Genomic DNA, 26,718 nt, shown 5'->3' on the forward strand with positions numbered 1-26,718 from the left:
CAGTAGCAATTGATTGAGTGACTATATGTAACCTCATATAGAAGGAACCTTGGACATCTCCGATAGCCTGGGGCAGACTCCTGCCTCCTATTGTAGATGATACTAAGTCTGTATCTCTTTTTCACTAACATCATTTATGGTACTCTATACTCAAATTGAAGAGTTAGTGAACCAAAAATAGAATCAAAGTTGGTCACACAATACTTGAACATTGCCTCATCTATGAAAGCCATTGGGTTGAGACCTGACAAGCCAAACAGTTTGCTTACAACATTTCTTTTACCTAATAAAAGTGACCTGTTGTCAGAGTCTACAGGTGACAGGGAAAGGAGAGGGTATGGGATTTAGAAATGAAACAAAAACTTAGATTTGGGTAGAGTTTTCTTGGGAAATGATCTCTTAAGCCAAGACTTCTCCATTTACTCTCAGAATGTCCAAGTCTCTTAAAAACCAGAGTGGGTAGGAGTGGGAGGGGATGTGATCTGATTAAAAGCATCAATTTTCTTCTGTAGGAGCAGTGACACTCCAAAGAAGGAAGCATAATAATAGTATAATATTACCATTAGTTTCCCTTTCAGGTGTTTTTCTTAAACTCAACTTTCCTATCTATATGCAAATAATTCAAGACTGTTTGTCTTACATGATGTAGGCATGTGCCTTCCAAAAGCTAGAAGAGGCTAAATGATCTTCCAGATCTCTGTGTAGGATTCTCAAATATGGTCTGATAATGAGCATCAGTCTGAAACTCTGAGCATGATCTCTTTAAAATTGTAACCAGGTCATAACTAAGAAGCACAAGCATCAATCAATCAAATAGCTTTGTGCTCAGTACTTGATACAGCCCCATGCTCATGGAAAATAGAAAAATATGGTCACTGACCTGGATTTTGTAATACCCAGTGAAGGTGGCATGTGAAACTCATGGGAAAGGGAGGCAGCAGTGAGAACAGGCATCACACTAGAATGCGTGTCCCGAGTCTGCAAGTATCAAGGTGCATGAATATTGATCAAGAGGATTCCTTTGGCCTCTGCTCACCCATTTTCTGATCTAGGGACACCGAGAATATTGTGTGGCACAGTAGACACGTGTGCCTTCCTATAGACTCCCAGCCCTCCCACCCCATTGGTCACCCTGTTCCTGACACCACTCATTGTTTCCTCAGCAACTTCTCCATAATCAGTTCTTCTACAGATCTTTTAAAAATGAAAGTTTGAGCTTAAAATTAAGATTAGAAAGAATTCTTACTGAGAAAGAAAAGATTTTTTTAGAATTACATAATAATGTCTTTGGTAGTCCCACATTGGGGTTTCTTTTGATTTGCAGAGACCTTGAGAAACAAAGTCTAATGATTTAAGGTTTTGTAAGTCATTTGTCAGTTACACATTTCATGTTGCCATCCTCTGTACCTATGCAGAGAAGGTACTCCTACTAAGTTCACACATATACACACAGAAACACACAGCCACTAATTCCCCTCATTTTGACAAAAGTCTTTTACATCCAAGCAGGTTAAATTTGGGTATTTGATCCAATTTTTTCCACTCCACCTTTCTTTCAAAAGCCCACCATCTTTCACTGTAGAATACAGAACATGAGTCTAAACACATATCAAAAATCTTAAGGGGAGGAGTTGAATTCTGCTGATGAACCAATAGCCATTCAAAAGGAATCAGAGAGAAAAGCCTCAGCTCCTGGGCAACTCATGGGGAACCAATAAGAGACTCTGTAGTCTTCAACTTTTAATTTCAGAGTATCAACCATTGAGTACATATGCGAATTAAAACAGAGAAACCACTAGTTAAACAATAAATTGATGATTCATAAACACATGAATGAAGAGAATTAGCACCTCTAGAGGTTTTCGTTCATTCATTCATTCATTCATTCATTCATTCATTCATAGGGTTTATTTCACTCATTTCACTAGTTTTAAATGAGTAAGACTTAATATTCAGTAATTCAATTTGGCAATAATTATTGAGCATTTACTATGTTCCCAGGGCTGAGCGGGCATGGGGCAAAGAATAAGAGCTGCCCTCCAGGAGTTCAGGATCTAACCTGCAGAACACCTGAAGGAGTGTGGCTTACTAATGCAGAGTGCAGAGAGCTGTGCAGAGGCACAGAACACTGGGAGGAGTGGGATTCTGCTGGCCCAAGACTGAATGAGGAGCAAGAGAGCAGGTGCCTATGGCAAGCCTTCAGTTTGGGACACCAGGGTAACCTGTGTTTTAGGTTCTCCCCAGACCCAAGAAACGCTGGGCCTACCCAAAATGGTCTCACCCATGGCATCTGCAGACCACTAAAGTCCGTTGGAGGCATCAACCTGGGCCCCTCAACCTGCTGTAAGCATCTCTGACTTGAGCCAGCTGTGCCCCGGACAGGTGCTCAGACCAGGGTTGCCATGCTCTCTGGCTCCTAACCTCCCTCACAGTGTCACTGCAGAGCCCATCTGAGTTCAGGGATTTTTTTTTTTTTAATACACAGAGGAGTTTGATTGTTGGCTTGCGTTGGTGTTAGAGGTTTGTTTTCTTCTCTGAGGTAAAGGAGGCTTCTACTTGTGCTCAGAGATAGGAATTTTCAGTGAAAAACAATAAAAAGGTACAGGGATGGAAGGGAACCAGATGAAACCTGTTTTCCCACTTGTCGCTCACTCAGTGACCCACAAGGTAGACACTCACATTCCAGTGACACGGGGCAAGAAGAAGTCACTGACATATGGAGTCATTGTCCTGGGCTGACTGGCATTCACCAACAGCAAATTGTGTACTCTAATGACACCCCATGGAAAGTACTGTGACTTTTATGAGCTTGTACTCCTGCCTTTTGACAGAAAATGGCCTCTCTTGGCACGTGCTGCAACTATTTAGTCTTTTTGGATCCATGGCACCTGTGCCAAGAACATTATAGGAAAAGGAGCATATGACATGGAGACCCACCAGTTCAGCAGGCATCAGGAGATGCCCCGAGGCGAAAAGTCAGGGAGGTGTTATTCCTTTTATTCTTATTTTTTGGGGAAAACAAATGGTGGATTTAAAGATTTAAGGTTGTGGTCCCCTTCTAGGAATTAGCTACTGGTTTCAGAAGGTTTTTTGGTAGTTTTCATTCAGCATTCCCTTTATTCTGTCCACAGACTCTGGGGATAGCAGACTGTGTGTTTTAGCAAAAGCAGGGGTCATCCTGTTAGTTCTTGGACCTGGGGCTGAGAACTGCAGATGGTAGACATCAAGACGCCTCTCTGTGGTGCCTCCTTGGGGAAATCACACGGCTTCTTTGTTATAGACCTAAGAAACATCTAGCTTAATGGCTTGAGAAGAACTATCCTTTTTCGCTTCTAAATAAGGGTGTCAGCAATCTGGGTTGTTTTTTAAAATATGACTTTCTTTATTCTTCCCCTTCTTAATAGTGCATTCTGGCTGATTTAAGACATGAGTCTCATCACTCCAGGTATTGCCCTACTTCAGAGTCACCCAACACTGTGTGCTCTCTACCCAGCCTGCCCCCCAAAAGTAGGTGGCCCAGAATAAGGAGGAGAAAGAGAGAAAACCAAAGGGTCACTTTCCTATCAGATTGGGGGACCAGAGAAGCACCTTCTGGGGGTTGCTCACCCAGTGAAGCAACAGGACCCAGGACCACCTTAGAAGTTCCTTCATTTCTCAACCATCTCCCTCTCAACCCTTACCTGCTAGTCCCCACCTTGAACCTCTAAAGTAAATGGCCCACAGCCAAGGAAGGCACCAACAGGGTCTTTCCCTGTAGGACCACAGGGAAGATGGAGACCTTGAGTTTCCTCCTTACTACCTGGCCATCTACGGGATGATGAACTTCAGGTTCATAGTTCCATTCACTGAAGGTCCATAGTGATGCTGCAGCCACCTGCCTTGTGTGGGGCACACAGGAAAGAATGCCCACACTAATCTAGGTCCCAAGGCACTCTCCAAGCCTTGTGGGTTTGTATGGCCCGGGGACAGGGTTTTTGATGAAGTAAAATGTTTACCAAGTTTAGGGGGGTATTGAGGCACCAGTGAGGAAAGATTTCATACTGGGGAGGCAGGGTGCACCATGCAGCCCTCCCTCCCTCTCACCATCTGCCCTGGCTCTGCAGGCAGCTCTGGAAGGGTGAACTGTGGTGAGCACACAGTCGCCTCCTGGGAGTGGCTGCTCCAGACTGTCCTGGGCCAGGGGGTGGGGGAAAGGGGAGTGATCTAGGGACAGGAAAAGGGAACCTGCTCAGAGCAGACCTCCTCTGCCACCATGGACCCCCCACAAAGAAAAAGCTTTCATTTGGCATTTGGATGAAATAAGCAGTTGATCATTAGAGCAGGTCAGTAACATGGGGTCTAGGCTTGGGCTTCAGGGGGTCAGTGCCCTTTGGGACTATGTGCAGAATTCTGCATGTATGTGCACATTTTCTGGTGCCAGTTCATAGTTTTCATCAGTGTTTTCTGACCTTCTACCTTCCCCCAAATTAAAGAAGCACTAATTTAGAGGAAAGGTAAGGTCAACTTCGTTAGCAGCATGTAATAATCTGAGAAAGGAAAAACCACAAGGACACTCCTGACCTAAGAAGCCGTTCTTTGGCAGATGCCTGGGATCCCATCTCAGGCCATCTTCAACTCCGTTGCTTCCTCTGCAGCGGAGGGTTCAAGACAGAACCCATGCCTTACATGTTGTAGGCACCCAGTGAATACTTGGTGAACAAATGTGGATTCGAATGGGACTGCTTCTGAGAATAGGCAAAGGGTCAGCTCACAGTCCCCACATCACAATGAGATGTGCAGACTCTGGTATTGTAAGGCCACCATGACAGGGCCTTGTAGCTCCCAGGTCTTTCTCTCCCTGGTCTCTCTTCACTCATCCTGCCCAGGTTGTGTTGGTGTGATGTTGTCTTCCTTCTTTGGTCTCCTTTGCCTTGGTCTTCTTTGGTCATCCCAGGCTCCCTGTGATGGGGACAGAATCCCCCTACACACACACATCCCCACCAAAGACCTTCTGCCCTGCCTCTCCTAGCAGCTGCTATTTTGCTGGATATTTTAGTAGTTCAACCACTGAGAAAATCCTCCATCCCACAGCCAGGAAGGCTTTACAGCTGTACACTCTATTTTTAACACTGGCCAAGTTCCTAGGAAACCCCCATTCCCGTCAGATGATCACATGAACTCTGGGCTTCCTTCCTGCTCTTAACTCCATTTGCCTTTAGTGACTCCACAGTACAAAGTTCACACAGCCCTGGCTCTGCCTCATTTTTCCCTCACCAGCTCAGCCTCATCCAGCCAGTTTTCCCTATTTCCTCCTACAATTGGCATTTACCACCCTGTCTTTAGAACTGCTTTTTACTTGTGTCTTTCCACTAAGAAGGGCTTGCTATTTACACATACCACCTAGCACATCTTAAATTCATTCATTCAGTCAGCAAGTATTTACTGAGTATCTACCATGTGCAAGGCACTATTCCAGGCACGTGGGATTCATCAGTGCACAAAATTTGTGGAGTTTACCATCTAGCATGGAAGACAGTAAATAATAACTCATAAACAAATAAATTGAACAGTTGTAAAGTGATAAGTGCTATGGAAATGAGCGCAGGGTAGATGGGAACGGGAATGCTCAATAAATTTGTTAAATTGAATTTAATTGTGACCTGGTTATGTGGACATAGGTTGGAAACTCTTCTTCTATTCATTAATTCACTTCAAACGAAGGATCCACAGACACAATTTTTCCATCATGTGCTGTGACTATATTTGGTGAATTTCTCTAAGCCAAAAATAAGTATTAATAGATTCCTAAAGAACATATTGGGACATAATCTTCAAACCAATGGGACTAGGTAGATCTCTCAGTACTCCTCAAACTTCATTGTTCACAGCACAGAGTACATGATATTTACCAGCATACTTCAGTTCATGGATAAGGTTTTGATAGTGTGAGAAGCCCTGAGGGATGAGGGCCTTAATATCCCACCAGGCCTCTAATTCACAGAGGCAAGTCAGGTGGGAATTGCAGCATTGATTATCAAGCTTAAGCACAACTTTGAACCAGTTGGGCTGATTACAGTGAAGATTTATGAGTCACACTGAGATCTTGGGGTTTGGGACAGGACTCAGGAACCTGCTTTGTCACTTCTCCCAGATGATCCTGATGCTGATGGTCTTAGGACCACACTTTGAGCGACACTGCCTTACAATATAATGGAGATTTGAGGGCAAACGCAACATCTGTTATGTTGTTTTAGATAAAGTTGGCAGCTTTGGAGAGAATGATAGATCAGTGGTTCTCAAACTTTATCATGCATCAGAATGGGTTACAGGACTTGTGAAAACATGAGTTCAGGGTGGGGACCAAGTGTGCTCATTTTTAAACAAGGTCTCCATAATGCAGGATGCTGCTGGTATTTAGGACCATTCTTTAAGAACCACTGATGCAAGTCATTCAGGAAGCTTGGCTGTTAAGAATTTGGGGTTCTATAAACTGACTTCATAAAGAAAATATTAGGTTCACTTTTAGGACACTAGAACTAAACCCTGTTTTGTCTACTCAAAAAGCCTCTGAATAAGTAGTTTTGAGAAAAAATCAAAATAAATTTCCTCTGATTAAAACATTACTCTGTGACCTATCTTCATATCCACCCTCCAGCCAATTTTGTGCTTATAAATGCTTAACAGTTGCTTCAAGTGAGGGGGTTGAGGTGGCTGCCCATTTCTGTGATGTAAATACTTCCACCATGGTCATTGTCAAGCTACCAAGGTGAAGTCACTGAACACAGAGCTGGGAAGCGATACACTGAATCCTCCACAGCCCATAGGAGTTGGCTCTGGCATACCTCTGGCTATACACACCAATTCTATCTAGGCTGTGGTGATAGGCACAGGTACCCTTCTCTGAATGCATGAACCAAAATGGCTGCCTTTTCTGACCTGTGGCCTGTACAGCTTGTTAAGAAGCAGTGAGGTTTAGCTTCCAAATTCTGGGCGCAGCCCAGGGTCTGGATGGCAAGCCTTTAGGAAGATCTCTTTCCTTACCCATCCTGTAAGGTTTCAATTCCCCAGCTTTGTCAGTAAAAGCTGACATGCTTCATACTCCAAGGTCAGGATGCCTCAGGATACAATGGAAGATTTGATGGCCACATGAACCCAACTCAGCTAAACCTATCCCATATCTTAGAAATTATATTTTGAGTTGACCTATCTTGTTAGATAAGTGGATAGAAAACATTGGAGAAATTTTTCTTTTCCAGAAAATAAAAGAACAGAGAGAGGAAGGCAAGATTCCTCTTAAGAGAGAGAGCCTGCGAAGGCCCTTCACAGTTCAGATCAAGGTCACAGTGAAGTATTCTGAATAGAGATGAAGCCGAGGGTAGTGGTAGATCCTGATCCACAGGTTCGGCCCCATTGTCTCCTCTGGACATGTTCACACACCTTTCTACCTGCCTCTTTGCTTTAACTCAGTTCTGCTTTCTTTTTCCTAACTTTCCTTCATCTTTCCAGATGCAAGACGCTATGGGCTATGAGTTACCCTGGGTGTATTTTGTCAGTCTGGTCATCTTTGGATCCTTTTTCGTTCTAAATCTGGTTCTCGGTGTGTTGAGCGGGTAAGCTGACCATTTCTATGTCCTCTTTACAACGCAGCCGAGCAAGGTCCCAGGTTCAACTATGACCATTGCCAGGATCCTCAGGGCAGGACCTTAACAGGCCCAGGAAAACCAGAAAATTTTTAAAAAAAGTCTCCATTCAACCACAAATTCTGATCTATTGGCCAGGCAGGCTGTTTGACCTCTGAGTTGCACCTAGAGGATCCTCGGGTCCCTGCGCTGCTTGGGTCAGCGCTTGGGGAGCCGGTGGCTGGCACTTGGCCATGCTCGGTTGCTATGTGTGCCTCACTAACTATCATTCCATTCTTCCAGGTCAATGATGCCGTAGGAAGGGACTGGCCCTGGATCTATTTTGTTACACTAATCATCATAGGGTCATTTTTTGTACTTAACTTGGTTCTCGGTGTTCTTAGCGGGTAAGCAGGACCAAGGAAAAGGTCTTGATTTTTCCATTTATTTTTACTTATTCTTTCTGCTATTCTTGGCTCTTTCCTTTTCTGGCTCTGATGAACCTGGGATAAGGGGTTACCTCAGGAGCTTTGAAGTGAATGTCCTTGGCCTGGCTGGGTAAAGGGTCAAATGCACAAGAAGGAATCCATTGGTTTGGGTGATAGATGATGGAGAAGAGATTCCTAGTCCTGCCTCTCTCTTCATCAGCCCCCTTCCAACCCCAAGTAGCTGTTAAGGAAGGCAGGATGCTTCCTGTATGTCAGTAACCTCAACCTCAGGAGCAGCATGGGGAGACACTTGAGTGGAAAGGGCTTGCAGCAGGAATTTGAGGGAGGATTCATATAGGATGTGATTTCAACATACATAGCAGGCTTGCAGGTAAGGACTTGCCTCATCTCTTGGGCAGTTACTATTTGCAGGCTAATAGTAACAATTTCAGATCACTTTTATTCAGTGTTGAACAGGCCAGCGTAAACATAGTTTGGTTTAAAATATAGGCAGGGCTGACAGTGTAGCTCAGTGGTAGAACACTTGCCTAGCACATGAAAGTTTTATTTGATCCATACACACACACACACACACACACACACACACACACACACGATAAACAAATGCAGACCAAAAATCTAATTACTTCAGTTCTCATTCATAGGCTGAGCAGTCCATTACTGATGTTTCCCTTTCTGAATGGAAAAGACACTTAACTATTTAAAATTATAGGTTATTTGAGAATAGAGGGGATGGAATTTACTTTCATTTAAATTTACCTAGTTGGCTACAATATAAAATCTACCTGATCTCAGCCCTTGTTCATATAAAGCTAAAAGTGATGGAGGTTGATTGTGGTGGCGCATGCCTGTAATTCCAGCAACTCAGGAAGCTGAGGCAGGAGGAGCACAAGTTTGAATCCAGTCTGGACAACTTAGTGAAACCCTGACTCAAAAAAGTGCTGGGGATATTGCTCAGTGATAAAGCACCCCTGGGTTTAATCTTCAGTACCCCTTCCCCCCAAAAAAGAAAGAAAAGAAAGTGACAGAGGTAGCACACAGTTTGGGGAGCATCACGTTGCCCTGTGGACAGCCATGTTTTCACTGGGGGGCTCAGGATGTTTCCTCAGGCCACTTTCTTCTTTACCAGTCCACACCAGCCATGCCAAGGCCTGACACCTAAATGCTCCTGGTGACCACTCATGGGCAACCCACTCTGCTGCCTTTTCTCCTTGGGGTGGGGGTAGGATTAATCTGTTCCCGCTCTGCTTAAGACAAGCCAACTGCTTTGATAGCCTTCCCTAGAAGTATAGGGACATGAACGCTGGGGGTTCTGGGGGTAGGGGCTGGTGAGAGTTCAGGCTTGAGGGGAGAGGTTGCTGTCCATTTTCATTCAGTACATAAGTGGGGCAGAGCAGTGCCCACCTACAGCAATTGAATGTGATGCAGGGACTTGGGGTTCACTCTTGGCAACTGGGTAAAGGAAAGAATCTTACCCCACCCTGTTCCATGGGAGATGGCCCATCAGAGCCCTTGATGGCATTGTACCTTTAGCTCAGGGGAGGCCACATGGAAGGAGTGTCTTTCAAAAACAATGAGCAAGGCTAGGGGTGTAGCTCAGTGGTAGAGCACTTGTCTAGCATGAGCGAGGCCCTGGGTTCCATCTCCAGCACCACCCCCACACACGCATACATACACACACACACACACACACACACACACAAAACACAGAAAATAATTAAAAAAAAAGTGATGAGCAGAATCATGGAATCCCCTGATTAGTTAGTTGCCTGGAGGGTAGAAGGGTTTTTATTTTTATTTTATTTTATTTATTTTTTATTTATTGTTCCAACACAAGAAAATGCCCTGGGTTTATATGTGAATCTCTAGGGAAATAACTGAAAAATAAAATCATTTTCCTCTTTCAAGACAGAAATTTGGGTGCCCAACTCTGCACCTGTTGGATGCATAATGCTAGGCAACTTTACCTTTTCAAACCAGTTTTCCCTTCTGAATAAAATGAAGATGATAATAACCAATTCATAAGCAGTTGTGATGATAGAATGAGATCCTTCATGTAAAATGCAGCACTGACTGCTGTTTAGTAAGTACTCAGTAATGTGCTGTCACTCTAATGAGTATTATTTACCTGGCACCTGTCATAACTGTAATTATTGAATAGAATCATCACAGTTTCAACAACTTTAACCTTTCCTTTTAAGATGAGAATGTGAGCCCAGAGACATTAAGTGGCTAGGACAATGTCCCTTCACTGGTAAATGACAGGATGGGACCAGCACTCAGTCAGGGCCTGGCTGCCATCTTCACTGGTGAATCACTAGATGTCCATTGAGTGACTTTGGACCATAATGCAGGCCAAAGCTCCAAACCTTTAAGAGAATGTAGTTACACTTTCTTCCCTCTGAGATTGGGAACCAAACCCAGGAAGTAAAATTCTTGCAGGCATCTGAAGTAGAGAATGAGAACTAGACCACAAGACCCTTCCCTGCACCAGACTCTCTGTCCCCTCCCATAGGCATGATCTTCCTAATGTTGTCAAAGCAGGGAAATCAAATGACAGCAGATGCTGATGTCAGAGAAAAGGTCATTTGGAAGCCATGTCTTGGTGTCCCTCAGTCCAAGTGAGAAAGGGTATATTAAACATCTTATCCAAAACCTTGTGGTTAGTAATACAAACAGAGAACAAGAACATTAAGGCTCTTTGACTTTGGAAACTGTGAGTCTTTGAGTCCATGTGTTGGTCTTTGCTGGAGAGCTTCCCAGCACCTGCCACCTGCCCACTCCCAAAGCTGCAGTATGGTCCTGGCAGCTCTAGAATCACAGATTGGCCCTTTGCCCAGACAGAGAGGTGTCTAAGATAAAACACCTCCCTTTTCTGGTTTAGGGAGACCTCTCCTAATATGTCAAGGGCTGGCCACTCACGGACACCCCCAGCCCACACAGTGACAAAAGTTAGAAGCAGGCTTTTGTTGGCTGACCACAAAGTGTTAATGTCTTGAATCAAGCATCTTGATTTCCTAAGAAGATATAATAGTCACCACAAGAATGCAGCAAAACACCAACTTACTCATCACTTACAATATTCTGATTATAAACCAAACCTTCCAGAAGCACTCAAAAAAGTTGCAGAGGCACATCACATTCATTAGCACAGCATGAGTAGTTGCCACCATCCCACATCAGGCTCTCCACTCTGTGCTTCCTGTATATTAGACTCACTTACTGCTCACAAGAACTCTATGAGTTAGGTCCTATTCACATTTCCATTCTACAAAGAGGAAGAGTAAGGTTTGGAAGAGGAAACTGTATTCTAACAGGTAAAAAGTAGAGGATCCATGGCTGAGCCCAAACAATGTGAATCCATAGTCTCTGTCCCTAACCTTCATGGTATATCTGCCCCAAGTTCATTTGACCCATTAATCCAATGTTTGTAAACTACAGTTAGGTCATGGGGACGTGAAAAGCAAAAGCCACAATTGGAAGGGCGGACAGAAAGGCAGCAGAAGCAATCTACAGTCTGGGTCCTGGACGTAGCCAGGGAAGCAGAAATAATCCCAGGAAGAAGCTGCAGAGACCACCCAGAAGGAGGGGTGCTGCAGCCCTGCAAATGGGCCTTGAGAGAGCAGGGCTACCAGCTCAGTAGTACTGCAGTCTTCCGGACTGGGCACAGAGGGTGCGGAACCCTACAGCCACCGATTCAGAATAATACTATTTTGCAGCCCAGCTCAATAACACATCCTCATAAATTATGTCCTTCATCCAGTCAAGAAAGTTTAAATTGTGCTCGGTGTGTTCTGCTCATGAAGATAGAGAATGACATTCTTTAAAGTTTCCATTAGAAAGGTAGAAATATAAATAAATGTTTTGATCACTGAGGGTTAGGCATCCTTTATCTGGAACATTCCCTCCTGAACACCTTATTTATGACAAGGCAAGATAGAAATCCTCTCCAAACCTCAGTCTCCAACCTGTTAGAATTAAATGACAACAGTTACACTGAGATTCTTGAAATTGCACTTGAAGCTATAAGCAGATGGAAGTGTGCACTGTGGAATCGGTTACTTTTTGCTTTAAGTGATTGGGAACAGGACTTCAGATGTATGCCTTTAGTTTGCAAATGGCCCAGAATCTCTTACATGTGTAATCACCCCATCTTTTTACCTTCTGGGAAATGGGCACATCTCTTGCCCAGAAAAGCAGAGGTCCTGGAGGATAGGCATTTTATAAACTGAAAGTATAACTGGATCATGGCACCATTTAAGATAAAATATCTGGGCCAAGAAGAAAACAAAGGCCAGACACACATTCCTTGTGGGTGGGAACAGATGAGCTGGCCACACATATATTTGATTCTCATTATGCACAATAGTTTTGTTCTGTGATGTAACCACAAACACTGAATTAATGAATACTGAACCATTGACCTTAAAGGGAAATACAGGGTTAGAGTCCCATGAGCCTCTCTGGTTACAACATTTTGTCAACCACTCAGTACATAATCTTGTTCATGTGTTTCTGTTTAAAGACACTTTATTTAGTACCTATCTTTGATTCATTAACATTGAACTCCCATCCAACACTGCAACTTATGTCTGAATGAAACTTACCTAACACATATATTTTCTCTATAAGGCACATCACAGTCTTCTCGTACTTAGGAACACTGGACAACTCTTCATAATTATGCTTGGGCCATTTTAAACAGTAAATTTACCAGCAAGAAGCACAAAATGCAAAAAAAAAAAAAACCTTGGCACTAAAAAAACTGTAAAAAGGACATTATTTTATATTATGAGAAATGAATCAAGAAAGCACCTTGTTTGACTTTAGCTAGGAACACATGAAGTGTTTTTGTCATTCTGTGCATGTTCACAAATGACCATGAAAGTGCCCTGAGTATTGATTTTGGGGATTACAAATAAATTTACTGAATAGGAGAATTTGTACATATGGGACCCACAAATAATGATGATCAACTGTGTTGATTGTCAAAAGGCCTAGAGCCCCAGTGGTTGGTATTGATTGGATTTTCCAGTTACCTTCTGTCACATGCTTTACCTGACCGAGCACCAGCACCCTGACCCTCCGCTGTACCCCTCATTTTTCATATTGACCATTTCTGGCAAGAGATGCACTCATGCCTTATGACAAATCCCACAGTGGTGACTGATTGTCTCATCGGCTTCAGTCCCTGGACCCAGTACAGCCCGTCAGGCTGGGGCTTCATGTCTTCATTAGCTCAGTCCCCAGAGCAGTCGCATGGCTGGCATCCAGGCAAGGAGATAAAGAGAGCCAGGCACTGCCACCCAGCACGTTTCTTACCATAGGGGCCTGGTGAGGGAAACCTGGCTCACCTTCCATCCTGCCAAAGCCTGGCTATGCCCACACTTCACAAGATCCAACAGGAGCCCCATTCTGTGCCAGTTCTCCAGTCCTCTCCAGCCCCCATCAGCCCCCAAATATGTCCTTGCTCTAAAAGAGAAAATGTCTTAAGATCAGTAAGATTCACACACATCTTTTTTTCCCTTCTCACTAAAGACGTTTATTTTAGTTCCCCAGAAGTTTGAGGTCTAAATGATGAGCTTTCATTCCATGGGGCAAATGCTGTAAAACTGGGCCATCTATCCTGACTCCAGTTTGGATTCAGTTTCTATTCTCCCAACTCCAGAAGTAGTATAATAGGTATTTTGCAGCCAAAATCATCCAAAATAGCTAAAATGAACCCCTTAACAATTCAATCCCTTAAGACCTCAAACCCACTGCAGGGAGAAGGAGCAGAGAATGTCAATAGGGGTAGGCAGAAAGACATGTGAGGTGACCTTGAAGTACAGAGTTTTATAGTTCATTTGCACAGGGAGGAAAATACATTCTGAAGTTTCTCCAGAGAGCAAGACCAAGGCCACAGGAGGCTTAGAGAGGTGAGGAGGAAGGAGCCATTACCCACCCCAATAGCAAAAGCAGGGCAGGAACAAAGCAAGGCAAAGTCCCCAGATTTATTGTGAGCTGTTCATCTGGTCCCTTGTCCCTGGCATGAAACTCCCTGGGAAGGAAATGAAGGGTACCTATAGTTGGCAGGAAGCCCAAGAAAGAGCAAGTTCAATTAAACTAGAATTGGATTCAATCACATTTAAGAAGAAAATTCAGTCTAAACTGAGACATCATTGAGGCAACAATTGACAAAAACTCATTTGTTTGAGAGACTCCACATTCTCCCAATTAAAAACTTTTCTAGACCCTTCCCCAGCCCCAATCCCATTTTACCATAAAAATGATGAGCACTCAAATCTGTGCTCTCCAAAGCAAAATGCAAACACTGGGCAGTTAGTGGTGATTGAGGAGCTCCTCAATGACAAATTAGGAGCTGAGACTTTTGTCCCTCTGTAGAATATTTGACATGTGCAAGAAACTCCATCAAGTTGCTTTCAGCAGCCTCTTGCCCTGAACCAGACCTTTGCTGATGAAGAAGGAAGAAAGTATCATGGCTCCCAGAGATCAACCAAGACAGCGCCTGGACACACACACACGCACACACACACACACTCCACCAAGGGCCTCATTTCCCAAAGACTTCTTATTAAGATAAATTGAAATCCTCCATTTACCTCTTTGAAAGAAAAGGCACCAACTTGTTTTGAGAGTTGAGAACTAGCCTTGTTGGTCATTGCTTTCTGCTGCCAGACCCATCTTTTCTCAGAAAGTTCAAGGAGAGAAAATAAGGAAAGGAAAATCCAGTGTGTCAGAACTTTCCCAGTAGACCTTTCTTTCAACAACTCCCCATCCGTTTCTAGTTGCTACTCATTATTAAACTGAATGCATTATTTACCTTTTCAACTTGATTTTGTATATTTTTAATTCAATTTTTTTGGTTGTTTAACCAAAAGAGCAGCCCCCAGGACATTTTCTTGTGTTTGGAATCTATATTGGCTCCATATGGGAAAGAACCTTCCCTAAATTAGAAATTCTTCCAGGCATGCCAAGAGTGGCAGGGTGAACCCTATCAATGAGAAAGTGATGGAGGAAAATCTGTATTCCATGTCAGCAGTGTACTGGCAAATAGTTAACAATTGGTTCTGGTCTTTGGCATCTGCCAAATTCCCTGGTGTAAATATTCCCAACATGGGTGATTCTCAAGTTACCAAGAAAACATCACTGAAGCCAGTGTTTGGAAGAACACGCACAATTGATTCTCAGGACCTCATGTGAGTGAGTGGGCTCTGGCACCTCACTGGTCCAAGTATCTTGTGTCACCTGAAGATCCCCCTGACATTTTTAAAAATTTGCCACCTTATACAGGGTAGGATGAATACTAAAAATTCATATTCCATAACTGTTGAAGTTTTAGTTATTGTTTGGAAGGGGTTTTCAGGTCTTTGGAGACCAGTTGTTATGTAAAGCAAAGTCTGTGATCGTGTTCTAGGGAAATGGACCTCACCCATCCCCTTAGACACTCTTGTCAGGCATGCCCCCTTCAGTGTCTCTTCCATCTATGTGAGAGTGAAGACACCCTGGGGTGACTAGAGAAGGCTGTCTGTGGAAAGCAGGGGCAGGCGGGCAGGGTTCTCAGAGTGACACCACCTCTCCTTCCATGCCTGACCCTTCTCTGTGCTCTCCGCCCTGCCCATCCTCCTTCTCTCACCAGAGAGTTTTCCAAAGAGAGGGAGAAGGCCAAGGCTCGGGGAGACTTCCAGAAGCTAAGAGAGAAACAGCAGCTGGAAGAAGATCTCAAAGGCTACCTGGACTGGATCACTCAGGCAGAAGACATTGATCCTGAGAACGAGGATGAAGGCATGGATGAGGAGAAGCCCCGAAACAGTGAGCAGCCATCTTCTGTCTTTGGGTTAGGTTCTGGGAGAGAAAGCAACAGGTCAACCAAAATATGTTTGCCACCAGCCTTTCTTTACAAACCCTAATTGGTCTTCCTGGACCAACATTTATGTCATTGATTGCAATCATTGCTACTCATAGGAATTAGTTACAGATGAAAGATAATTGTCATTACTCTATAAAACCTCATATTCCTTTTAGAATCTTTGATCTGAAAAACCAGTTAAGGTTCTGCTAAGACAATTCTCAATTCTCCTTAAAAAAAGTCTTTTTTTTAAACCTCATCCCAACTCCATCTCTTTAGGCAGGGAGCAGGCTTGGCTTGTTCAAAAGCAAGTTTCCCCCAAGCAGCTACTTGGTAAGCTTTATACCAACATAGGATTCTCTCTGAAGTTGCCATAGACTTCCAGGCACCATTGAGCTTTCTCATAGGAAAAGGAGTCAAAAGTTTCTCTTAAGTAGGTTAGATTCAAGGAGCTGGTAAGTGCTAAATGAGAAGATTGGAGGAAACTCAGAGGAATGTGACAGAATACAATTAGATTACAGAAATTGAGCCAAATCCTTTCCTCTGGGGTTTCATGTGGAAGATTGTTTGATAGGCTATAGCTAGGATAGAAATGAAAGTGATAGATGATATTAACTTGCAAGTATATTCAAGATGATGAATCATGGAAATTCAGCCCCTATCAGATTAGCCCAGTGGTTCACAAAGTGTGGTCCCTGCACCAGCAGCAGCAGCAGCATCACTTGGGAACTTGTTAGAAATGCATACTCTTGGGCCTTTGCCCAAACCCACTGACTAGGACATTGCAGGGGTGAAGAGCAGCAGCTCTCTTCTGGTTAACACCTCCCCCAGGTGATTGTGATGATCATTAAGTCTGAGAACTGTTGGGATAACTCTTACTGCTCTGTGTATCTCCTTTGACCCTGAACTCAATGACTCTAATCAACATTCTTTCCTGCTCTTTGTATGTGCAGTTTCTCTTTTGTTTTACATGTTTAAATAGGTGCATTTCTGTACTCTTGAGCAGCGTAATTCAAAAAACAGTTCCTAAACACAAGGCATCTAGAATAGTCAAGAAACCAAGCAAGTTAAAGAGGTAACTAGGACATTTGATGGAGTCATGCAGGTAAGGGCAGGAAACCAGAAATTTTTCTTTAGCGAGAAGGGAGATGAGAGGAGCCAGCAGCCAACAGAAGGAAAAGGGGGAGAAAAAAGACTGGCAAAGGTATTAACAGAACAGAATCTCTGCTCCTTCATTTCAAAGATTGATTTAATAAATCTATCAACTACCCCTTTCTGATAAGTCTGCTGAAGGTGCAAATACAAAATTAAAACACATAAACAACAAGGGACTGGTAACAACATAATTTAATAACTTAAGGAGGCCTTCACGCTCAACTAAGTAGTTTTACAAGTTGGAAGATGGGAACTTTGATGGATTATAACAATGCGCAATGACGCCATTGAGGGTCTTTCTGGAAAAAAGCCTGACAGCTTCTATTACATTGTTGATGGAACTGCAAGGTAGTTGATTAGTTTGTGGCACTGAGTGGTATGGCAAATAAATAAATGGGCCAGTGATCCACAAGGAAGCTTACCTCTCCAACACAGGAATTGTAGTCTCAGCTCCTCACTCTCCTCACATTCAGAGTGGAACCCGTAGCTAATGATGAGCATTTTTCTTATCATGTGTTATTAAAAGCATGCAATATCCATGACTTGCTTAGCAGCCAGTTGCCATCCACAGACACATGGTTATTCTGTTCTCTGCCTAAAGCCAGAGCTTCCACAGGGACATGTGCTACTTCTCTATCTTGCCCACTAGAAGAAAGAATTAGGAGAGCTTCTAACATGCAGTATCCCTTGCTGCTGAAACAGATCACACTAACAAGGTTTATCTACCCAAATTTCTGACCAGGCTCTGAGAACAACATAATGAACAATTTACCCAAATAGATAGAGTCTCTGCCAAGATTTTCATAAGCCCAAATATGGATACAGTCAGACTTGGAGGCAGTTGTTCCTCTTGCTGGCTTCCTTATGGCTGGAGGACGTTTCAGGTCTGCTTCTTGTCCTCAGCCAGCCTTGTCTTAGGGGGACTAGAATGGGAGCCTGACTCCTTCGTGAGTGAAAATGCTGGTGGGACCATTCCAGGGAGAGGGACAGGGAATGAAATTCTGAAACAGCAAGGTGTGTAACGTAGACATAGTGATGAAATGGAATGTGAAACTTAGGAATAGAGCCAGGAGAAGTGTTCAAAGAATTTGTGTCTACAGGAGAAGTCCAATTAAAAGTAGAGTCAATGCGGTTTCATTATTAAGGAATCGGAAACCTAAGAGACTTACAGAAAAGGCAAGGATATGGCGTGGAAGTGATATTTTTGGCCTCAGAACTTCATATTTTGCCCTTTGAAATAAATACAAGAGAAGAAATTCTGCTACAAATGAGATGTGTGTTTCAATTAGTGTAATATGTTAGCCTTTAAAATTGCTAAAAGATTACGGTATGATATATTTATCAGTTATTTTCAGCTCAAAAATGAAGTAGTCTTTTAAGAAAAAAGTGCTGATCACTTCATTGTGGCTCTGGTGACTCCACTTTTGGCCAGGCAGGCAGTGTCCCTGTCAACATGTACCAGATGTCTCTGACATACAGCACTGGGAGATGGATCTGGCTCCAGTGGAGGAGCAACCCAAGGACACATCACTGCTTGGTGGCTGAGCACACCTAAACATAGCCCAAGCATTCAGCTTTCCTAGGAAAAGCCACAGGAGCTAATGAGGAAGTGAAAGAAACAGGAGTTGGAAGATGATAGGGAAAAAGCTTATAAGTTGGGAGGCATTTTTCTAAATGAGCAAATGAAGGGGCTCATAACTATATATAATTTACACTTCATCCATCTGTCCTTCCATCCATCCATCTACACATGAAAGGTCTGCTCTCTGCCAGACACTATTCTAGGCACTTGTGATATACCAATAAAACACAGCACTCAAAAATCCCTGCCTTGTCCTGGGGAACAGACAATAAATTAAATAGTATGTCAGAGAGTGATGAGCACCATGGAGAAAGATGAAAGTGTGAATGGGCTCAGCAGTGTCAAGAGGTTATAATGCCAGATGGGGTGACCAGGGAAGGTCCCACTGAGAGGGTGGCATTTGAATAAAGATTTGAAGGCGGTAAGGAAAGGAACTACACAGATATTTGTGAAGAAAACATTCCAGGCAGAATGAAGGCCAGTGAAAAGGCCTTGAGGGAGAAGCATGGTTAGTGCATCTGAGAACAGAGAGAGGCTAATGAAGCTGAACAGGAGGCCATGAGGCAGAGTGATGGGAGATGAGGTCCAGGGGAACCTAGAAGATCATGTAACTTGTGAGAACTTGAACTTTAGCTGGAAAAGAGCCATGTGACCTCTGCAGGTTTTGAGCAGAAAGTCACATGATCTGAGATACATTTCGCAGGATCCCATGGCTGACCTGTGCTGAAGCACTGAGCAGAATGGAGGTGGCAAGGGCAGGGTCCAGTCGGGAGGCTGCTGTCTTGGGAGATGATGGGACCTCTCTCTGCAGATATGAAGATGATGAGATCAGAATTCAGGACAGTATCATTCACTGACATATCAGATTTGGGATGTGAGAAAGGGAGAAATCAGGCATTTCCCAAGGTGATATAAGAATGGAATTGTTGCTTGACATAGGGAAGATATGAGTGGAATAGTTGTCAGGACATGAATATGGAGAAAGCCATCTCAGACATTTAAGTTTAAAATGCTTATGAGACATCCAAATGAAGATGTTGAGTGGGTGATTGGGAATGAACCTGTGTCCACAGTTAAGATCTGGGACAGGATTATACTTTGGGGGCATCAATCACATACACAAGATGTTTAAACCCATATGTCTGCGTGAGATCACTAGGGAGTACATGAGACGAAGTCTAAGAACTGACATCAGGGCCCCACCAAAGTTTGGAATTTGGGGTCATGAGTAAGAATCAGCAAGAAAGACTTGGAAAGATGTGTCCAGAGAGCTAGGATGAAAAACAGAGGAATGGCTGTCAGTGCTGCCAAGGTATCAAGTGGATGAATACTGAAAACTATTGGATTTAGCCATCTGGGGATCCCTAGGCCCTTGAGGAGAGCTGGTTTGTGGACTGTTGGGGTAAAAGCTTCATGGCAAGTCAGGGTCTCATTTCATGAGTCTCTTGAGTTGCTTCTCCTAGGATGGCATTAAGCATTGCTCTGCAGGCTTCCTGTTCAGTTGGCATGGCCTTTGCTGCCCTCCATCTGAGGAGTTAGACCCTCATGGGACAGGGAAGAGAGGGAAACTCATATGATCAATTCAGCATGCAGTGGCCCTTAGAAAAGTAGCGGCTGGAGCCTAGTGCTTCAACCTGTCCCCATCTACAACTGTATTAACACTGGGCCTTCCCACTGCAACTGGTCGTATGACAACCACTGCCCCCCCCACACATACAAAAAAAGGTAAGGACATGATACTCAAGAGACTATTCAGGATCAAATAGACAGAAGAGGAGCAAGAGAAGGGCATGTGGTCACTGTTGCCCTCCATGCAGCTTCCAATGTGGGACAGCCACTGGGTCTTGTCCTCCAAGCCCCTTTTTTTGTCTGGGTAAACCACTAGAACACGTGGGGTCACATCTCTCTAGTGGTTGCCACTCTCCTCCCTCCCAGCTGCTAGGAGCATTCCTTTTGAAGGCACCAGGGTTCAATGTCATCAGTAGAAATCACTTCTCCAAGGGACAGGGCCCATTTTCTGGTTCCAATATTGAATCTGATAAAAGGCCAGGCATTAGAGGGAGATGCTGTAAAAAAAGAGAATTTATTCTTTTTCCTCCTCAAGATCAAAATGCATTTATTAAATATCTATCCATATGGGAATCTCTCTCTCTTTTGTGTCATTTAGACAATTTAAATGCAGCCCCAGTCTTCTAAAGCTTGGAATCTAAGACAGACATTTATGTGGATGAGCATATAAAAGACAGACAGACGTAGACCAAAACATTGAATTTCTACATAGATAAGCAGGATTAAATATTTATACTGGTGGTATTCAGTCATGTGACTTGGGAGCCACGTTTGCAATCATCATTAACCAACAGAGCCACATGACTGCTGCATGCCCTGCAGAGTCTAGGATAATGTATTATAGAAAAACAGAAATTTGAGGGCTTATGAGAGCTGCAGGTTGCCCATGAAAAGGCCCCATATGGCTTGCAAGTAGACATCTGAATATCACTGATTTACATTATATGTGTGTCAGGGGCATGTGCAAAGTTATTTGATCTTTTTTTAAAAAAATTAATCAGTACAGTCAGCATTCTGCTGAACCTAGCTCCTGGCTGGTGGTAGCCACATGTCCAGGTATCTAAGACAGAATTCCACGAATCATCCAGCTCAGATTACGTGAGAAGAAACACTGAACATTCATTGTTTCCCTTCATTCTCTTCTTCCTTGCAGTGTTAAACTATAGTGCTTTAGAAGGCCCTTCTGACCCCATGCCGCTCAGTGAGGACAGATACCCTTGTGCAGATTCAGATATACCTCTTATAACTCCCGTAACTCTCACCTGGTTCTAATCAGAGCCCTACGGCTCTGAAAAGTTGTCTTCAAAATCAGGTGAGGAAATTGGAGCAAAGATAAAAAACAACCACCTGGGCTAATTATTAGAAAGTCAGCACTCTACCCAGGTCTTCTGATTTCCCCATCCAGGACTGTCCACCACACTTTGCTGCACCTCAAAGAAACCTTCTTGGACACCTCCAGGCAAAAGCACTCCCCACTCACTCTTTGTGCTGTACCCTGAAAGTGATGATGATTAATGAGTAGGGTTTACTATCACTGGGGGCTATGCAGTGAAACTATTTCATGGATTCTTCTGGTAGTAATTAATACCCATGGGCAGGGTCCCAAGGACTTCGTATTCTGTGCTGTACCTCACTGGGGCAGGGGGTCATGCATGACAAGGATCCTGGAGAGTGTATTTTCATAAGTAGACACTACGTCTTTGGAGTACTATCTGGCTGATGTGCTATCTGGCCCCAGAGAGTGGCAGAAGAGCTACCTGAAGGACTATGTTGAGTGTGCAGTAAGAAGTAGGAATACCAACCTAATATCAGTGGACCTGCTGTACATTTCTAAGGAAAACCCACCAGCCTTGGGTAAGTCTTCCTAATCTGAAGCTGTCAGGATGCCATGATGATCTTCTCATTGAATGACAACTGTATGCTTCTGGGAGGAGTGGGAAGTCAAAGCCACACAGCATTTGACAGGAGATTTTTATGGCCTGTCTGGACCAGCATTAGATTAGAATAACAGTGCCTGACTGGTCTGCCAAGTTCCTCATTAACAAAGGCATCTGCTCCCCATAAGAAAACACCTGCTCTCAAGACAGAAAGAAGCTCTGCATCCCTGTAGAACCCAGGGTCACATGATGAGGACACAGGGAGCAAAATGAGAGGCAGTCTGGACACTGATGTCAATGCTCACAGGGCTGCGTTTTAGGGACATGCCCCAAGTCAAAAAATAATCAACCCAACAACACTCCAGATATAAATGGTTATATTTATGGTGGAGAATATGGTCAACACCAGCTGAAAAAGCTACCAGAAGAGGGATTCTCACATCCTTTTTGATGTCTATGTTGGTTTGCTCTCACTTTTGCTGTCTAGTGTCTGTGGTGAGCAGGGAGCAGCATAGAGGGGGCCATGGAGCAGCAGGATCTGACCTGGTGTTATGCAGATAACACTGATTTCTGAGGAACACAAGCTTACAAGGGAGCCACCAGGACCTCTCCTAAGCTTAAAGGGAGAGAGTGCACAGCGTGTTCCTGGGACTCATTGGCCAGCCAACCATCTGTCAGGGGACAGAACAAGCAGGCTGTGGGCTCTCAAAGAACCAACTATGGCTGCAAGTCCTTGACAGGAAGCAGAGTTTGGAAGGCCCTGTCTTCTCCAGTGTCTGGAGGAAGCATTCTCTGCCTTCTAGCCAGGATCTCAGCCCAAACCAGCATCCCCCTGGACTCACTTCTCTCTCCAGTGGCTTTGCCATCTTCCCAGTTACCCAGGCTACAGCTCCTTCTTCCTCCCTTCCTGTTCTCTTCCCTCCTCCAGCTTCTATGATGCCCCCATAGTTACCAACTCCTACAGTCAATCAGTCACCAAGTCTTATCCATCCAACTTGCCCATTTTAAATGTCCCTCTCATCCTTTCCCTCCTCTCCCCTCTACTTTTCTTCCCCTAAGTTGGTTGCTACCTCACTAGCAACCCTACCTTCATCCACATCCACACAACCTGTGTGGTGGTAGTCCAGTTAATATATCCAGAGCTGACCTTGTTGTTCCTTGCTTAGAAAACTATGAATGTCTCTCTGTGGTTATACATTAAAGTTTGAACATCTTCCCTTGATATTCCAAGCATCTCTGGTCTGTCCTATGCCAATAACTTGGACCATGTCACTCCCTTCTTCCTGCAGGCAAAACCAGTCTGCTTCCTGCTTTGCAAACCTGCCTGCTACCTTCTTGTTTCTGGGCCTTTGTTCATTTTTCCTCCCTCTGTTTGGAGCAACCCTCTCCCTTCTCACCTCATCTCACCTGCTTCTCCCACACTCCCACCCCTCCCTCCCAGGACAGGCACCACCAGAGCCTGTGAAACCTTCTGCTACCTGGCCAGTGTGATGGGGATGTCCTAGCCTCTCATCATATAGAAAGCTCTTAGGGGCAGAGAACATGCTCACTTACTTCTTTTTGGAAAAATTTTTAAAGTGTTGATAGACCTTTATTTTATTCATTTATTCATATGTGGTGCTGAGGAATCAAAACCAGTGCCTCAAACGTACTAGGCACATGCTCTACCACTGAGCCACAACCCCAGCCCTCACTCACTTCTTATTCACTGTTGAAGCCAGTCTCCAGGATGCTGATTTTTATTAACAGGCCCCCTCCCCTGCCAGTCACACTGGATTGAAATGAATCCTCTTGGATCCAGAAGATTGGGGTGTTTGTAGCCTTGCATTCTTACCTAGTTGACCTTTGTCTAATCTTAGCCATACCCAGGGTGCTTCTCAGAGAGGGTATCGTGGTTGACAGTGTGGGTGGAAATTACTTAAGGGTTGGGAATGTGGGCCTAGAAGAATGGTGGGAAGGAATTGCAAATAATGGATCCATTAGAAAGGAAAACCTGGGTGGCCAGTGAAGCAAGGGGCGAAATCTTTCTCACTCCTGCATCCCTCTCCTCGGGAGCTGCATGGTTTTGTAACCTGTGTGGAGTCAGTGTTTAGGGTCTGAGGTTGAATGGCTAGACACATAACAGGCTACTGTGGTTTCTTCCAGGATAGAGGTCAGAGGCAGGATGGACAGGGGCGAGAGAGAGGACACCTTTCTTATTTGCAATGCAGGGAGGGTAAGGCATAAGTTATCTCATTTCAACTTCTCCAAGATTGCCTCATTGGGTCCCATTAGCCCTATTTGGCAAATGGGGAAACTGAGCTCAAAAAAGTTAACTTGTTTATGTCATACAGCTTGTAAATTGCACTTAGGTAGGCCTAGGATCTTAAGCCCAGTTCTTCTGACTCCATATCCCCTCCAAGGACCCCAATGCTAAGGTTCCTAAGTGACCAGAAGCTCAGAGGTGATTCTCTTGTAGCACTGCACAATCCTGAATATTTCAGAGATAGACTCTATACCTTCCTTGTGGTACCAAGGGCCTGGTAAAAAATTTTGGAAAAATGTGTTCATCAACACCCTCCCTACTCAAATCCAAAGGAGAGACCATTAATTGATAATCTCCTTCCAAACAGACTACTCCTAAACAAATGGCCCTTGAGCTCAGTGAACTTTTTTGCTTTGAGCAAGATACCATCTCTTCTTACTTTACACATAGTTCATATAATTCATAAAGCTATCTTTTACCTTTCTTTGGTGCTAGGGATCATGAAACCCAGCACCTTGTGCATGCTAGTATACCCGTAACCACTGAGCTCCATCCCTTGGCCCTCATCTTATATTAAATCAGATTCATGTCCAATTATATTTAAGATGAGTTTTCCTACTAACCTTCTCCCTTATTCTGTTTTCCTCCTTTTCTTTATCCATCCTGATTGGCGTATTGGACTGTCCACAGACAGCCTAAGCAAGGGACTGAAAGGAGTCTTTGACAAATGGATCTGCCCCTGCCCTCTTTGACTTGCCTGGGATAGGGACTCAATGAAATGCTGAATTGATTTTAATTTGGTGCTTTTCAAACAGATCCACACACCTGGGGACTGAAAGTAGCTCAGCAGAGGACTTGAAGTGGAGATGAATCAGCCTAAATTTTCCTTTGATCCATTTTCTCCAATAACCATGCTCAGCCCCAAAACACAGAGCACCCACAACACAGTTACCCTTAACTCCCACCCATCCCTCCTCCCTTTCACACAACACGGGGGAATAAAAAGCCCATGCTACATCAAGATGCATGATCTGTCAGAAGGCCGTTAGTGGAGGAGAGTGACAGCCCCTGCCTTTCTCATTGCTCGCTGATGTGGAAAATCGTCATCTGGTAATGGAGAGAGATCAGCCACATACTATATTTCCATCATCCAGGCACATGGGCATGGGAGGCTGATTTGGGGTACTCAGAACTCTGGAACCAGTGGAAAGAACACGGAATCAGGAATGGTTGATCTCAGAGTGTTAGACAGTGTTTGGAGAATCTCCAGGAATTATATATATTTCCGATTTTCCTATTTCCTGGAGAAGGACATGGGTACGTTCATTCAACACATATTTAAGTACCAGTTGGGCCCTCAAAATACCAAGATAAATAAACACAATATCTGTCCTAAGGGAACTTACAGCCTAGTTAAAGAGATAGATGCTTGTCATGACAGGTTACAGCAAAGTATTGAAGGTATGAGCCCAGTACTGGAGAACTGCAGAGGAGAGAGAAGAGTTTGGAGGAGGGAGGGACTGCCTGCCCAACGAATGATTCTGGGTGGTGCCATATTGATCAGAGTTGGCAACCTATTGTAATAGGCACTCCCAAAATCAAGTCTCCGTCCCTTAATACTCACCTCACAGTTCAGTATGAGCTGGGCATTGGTGGGAAGGGAAGTTGAGCTCCACATGGCTTCAGGGACCATGGCTGCTTCTTTCTCATGACTCTACCACCCTGGGCCTCAGTGGTCTCTGTGGACCCACTGCATCTGGCCAGCCGAAGAGGGACTATGGAAGGTACTGGAGGATTTACAAACCAGGCCTGGGAGTGTGGACATTCCTCCTGTCCATACTCCACTGCCCAGGACAGTTAGCAGTTCCACCTAACTCCAGGGGAACTGGGAAACTAAATGTCCAGGGAACCAGAGAGCTAGAGAGCGATCGACACATAGCTACATCTCTGCCAGGATTATCAACAGTTCACACAACTAAAAAGATGAGAAAGGATGTCGTAAGCTGAAGGGGTTGTGCACCAAAGTTGTAGAAGCAAAGTAAGTTTAAATAGATGAAAGAACATGGAAATTCACATGTGGGGAATAACTATAATTTAGTGTGCACAAGAGCAAAGCCAAAGTTAGGTCAGAAGGGGAAGACTGATGTGGGGTCCAAAGGGCCTCAGATCTGGACTTTACACTGTGGGTAAAGAGGTCCACCAAAGAGACCTAAGCAGAGGAAGGGAAGATTCCAATTCACCATCAGAAGGTCACTGCATGGCTGGGTGTGGACAATGGGTTGGAAGAAGAGAGAAGCTGGAGGCAGGGAACTTGGTTCAGAAGGTGATCAGGACTGAATGGCAGACCAAAGGCAGGATGTGGGGTGGAAAGATGCCGTACACCCACTAAGACAG

At 44.1% G+C, this 26,718-nt stretch overlaps 1 protein-coding gene across 1 annotated transcript in view; it reads left to right on the plus strand.

Moving 5' to 3' along the window:
• Cacna1c (calcium voltage-gated channel subunit alpha1 C) overlaps positions 1-26,718 on the plus strand; it is a 650,592-nt gene that overhangs the window by 460,646 nt on the left and 163,228 nt on the right. Inside the window, exons 8-9 of the mRNA XM_047548297.1 lie at positions 7,902-8,005; positions 15,687-15,876. Coding sequence (XP_047404253.1) covers positions 7,902-8,005; positions 15,687-15,876 — 294 coding nt within the window. The remainder of the gene's footprint in view (positions 1-7,901; positions 8,006-15,686; positions 15,877-26,718) is intronic.

The sequence above is a fragment of the Sciurus carolinensis genome, chromosome 4, assembly GCF_902686445.1.
Source record: "Sciurus carolinensis chromosome 4, mSciCar1.2, whole genome shotgun sequence".
Taxonomy (NCBI): Eukaryota; Metazoa; Chordata; class Mammalia; order Rodentia; family Sciuridae; genus Sciurus; species Sciurus carolinensis.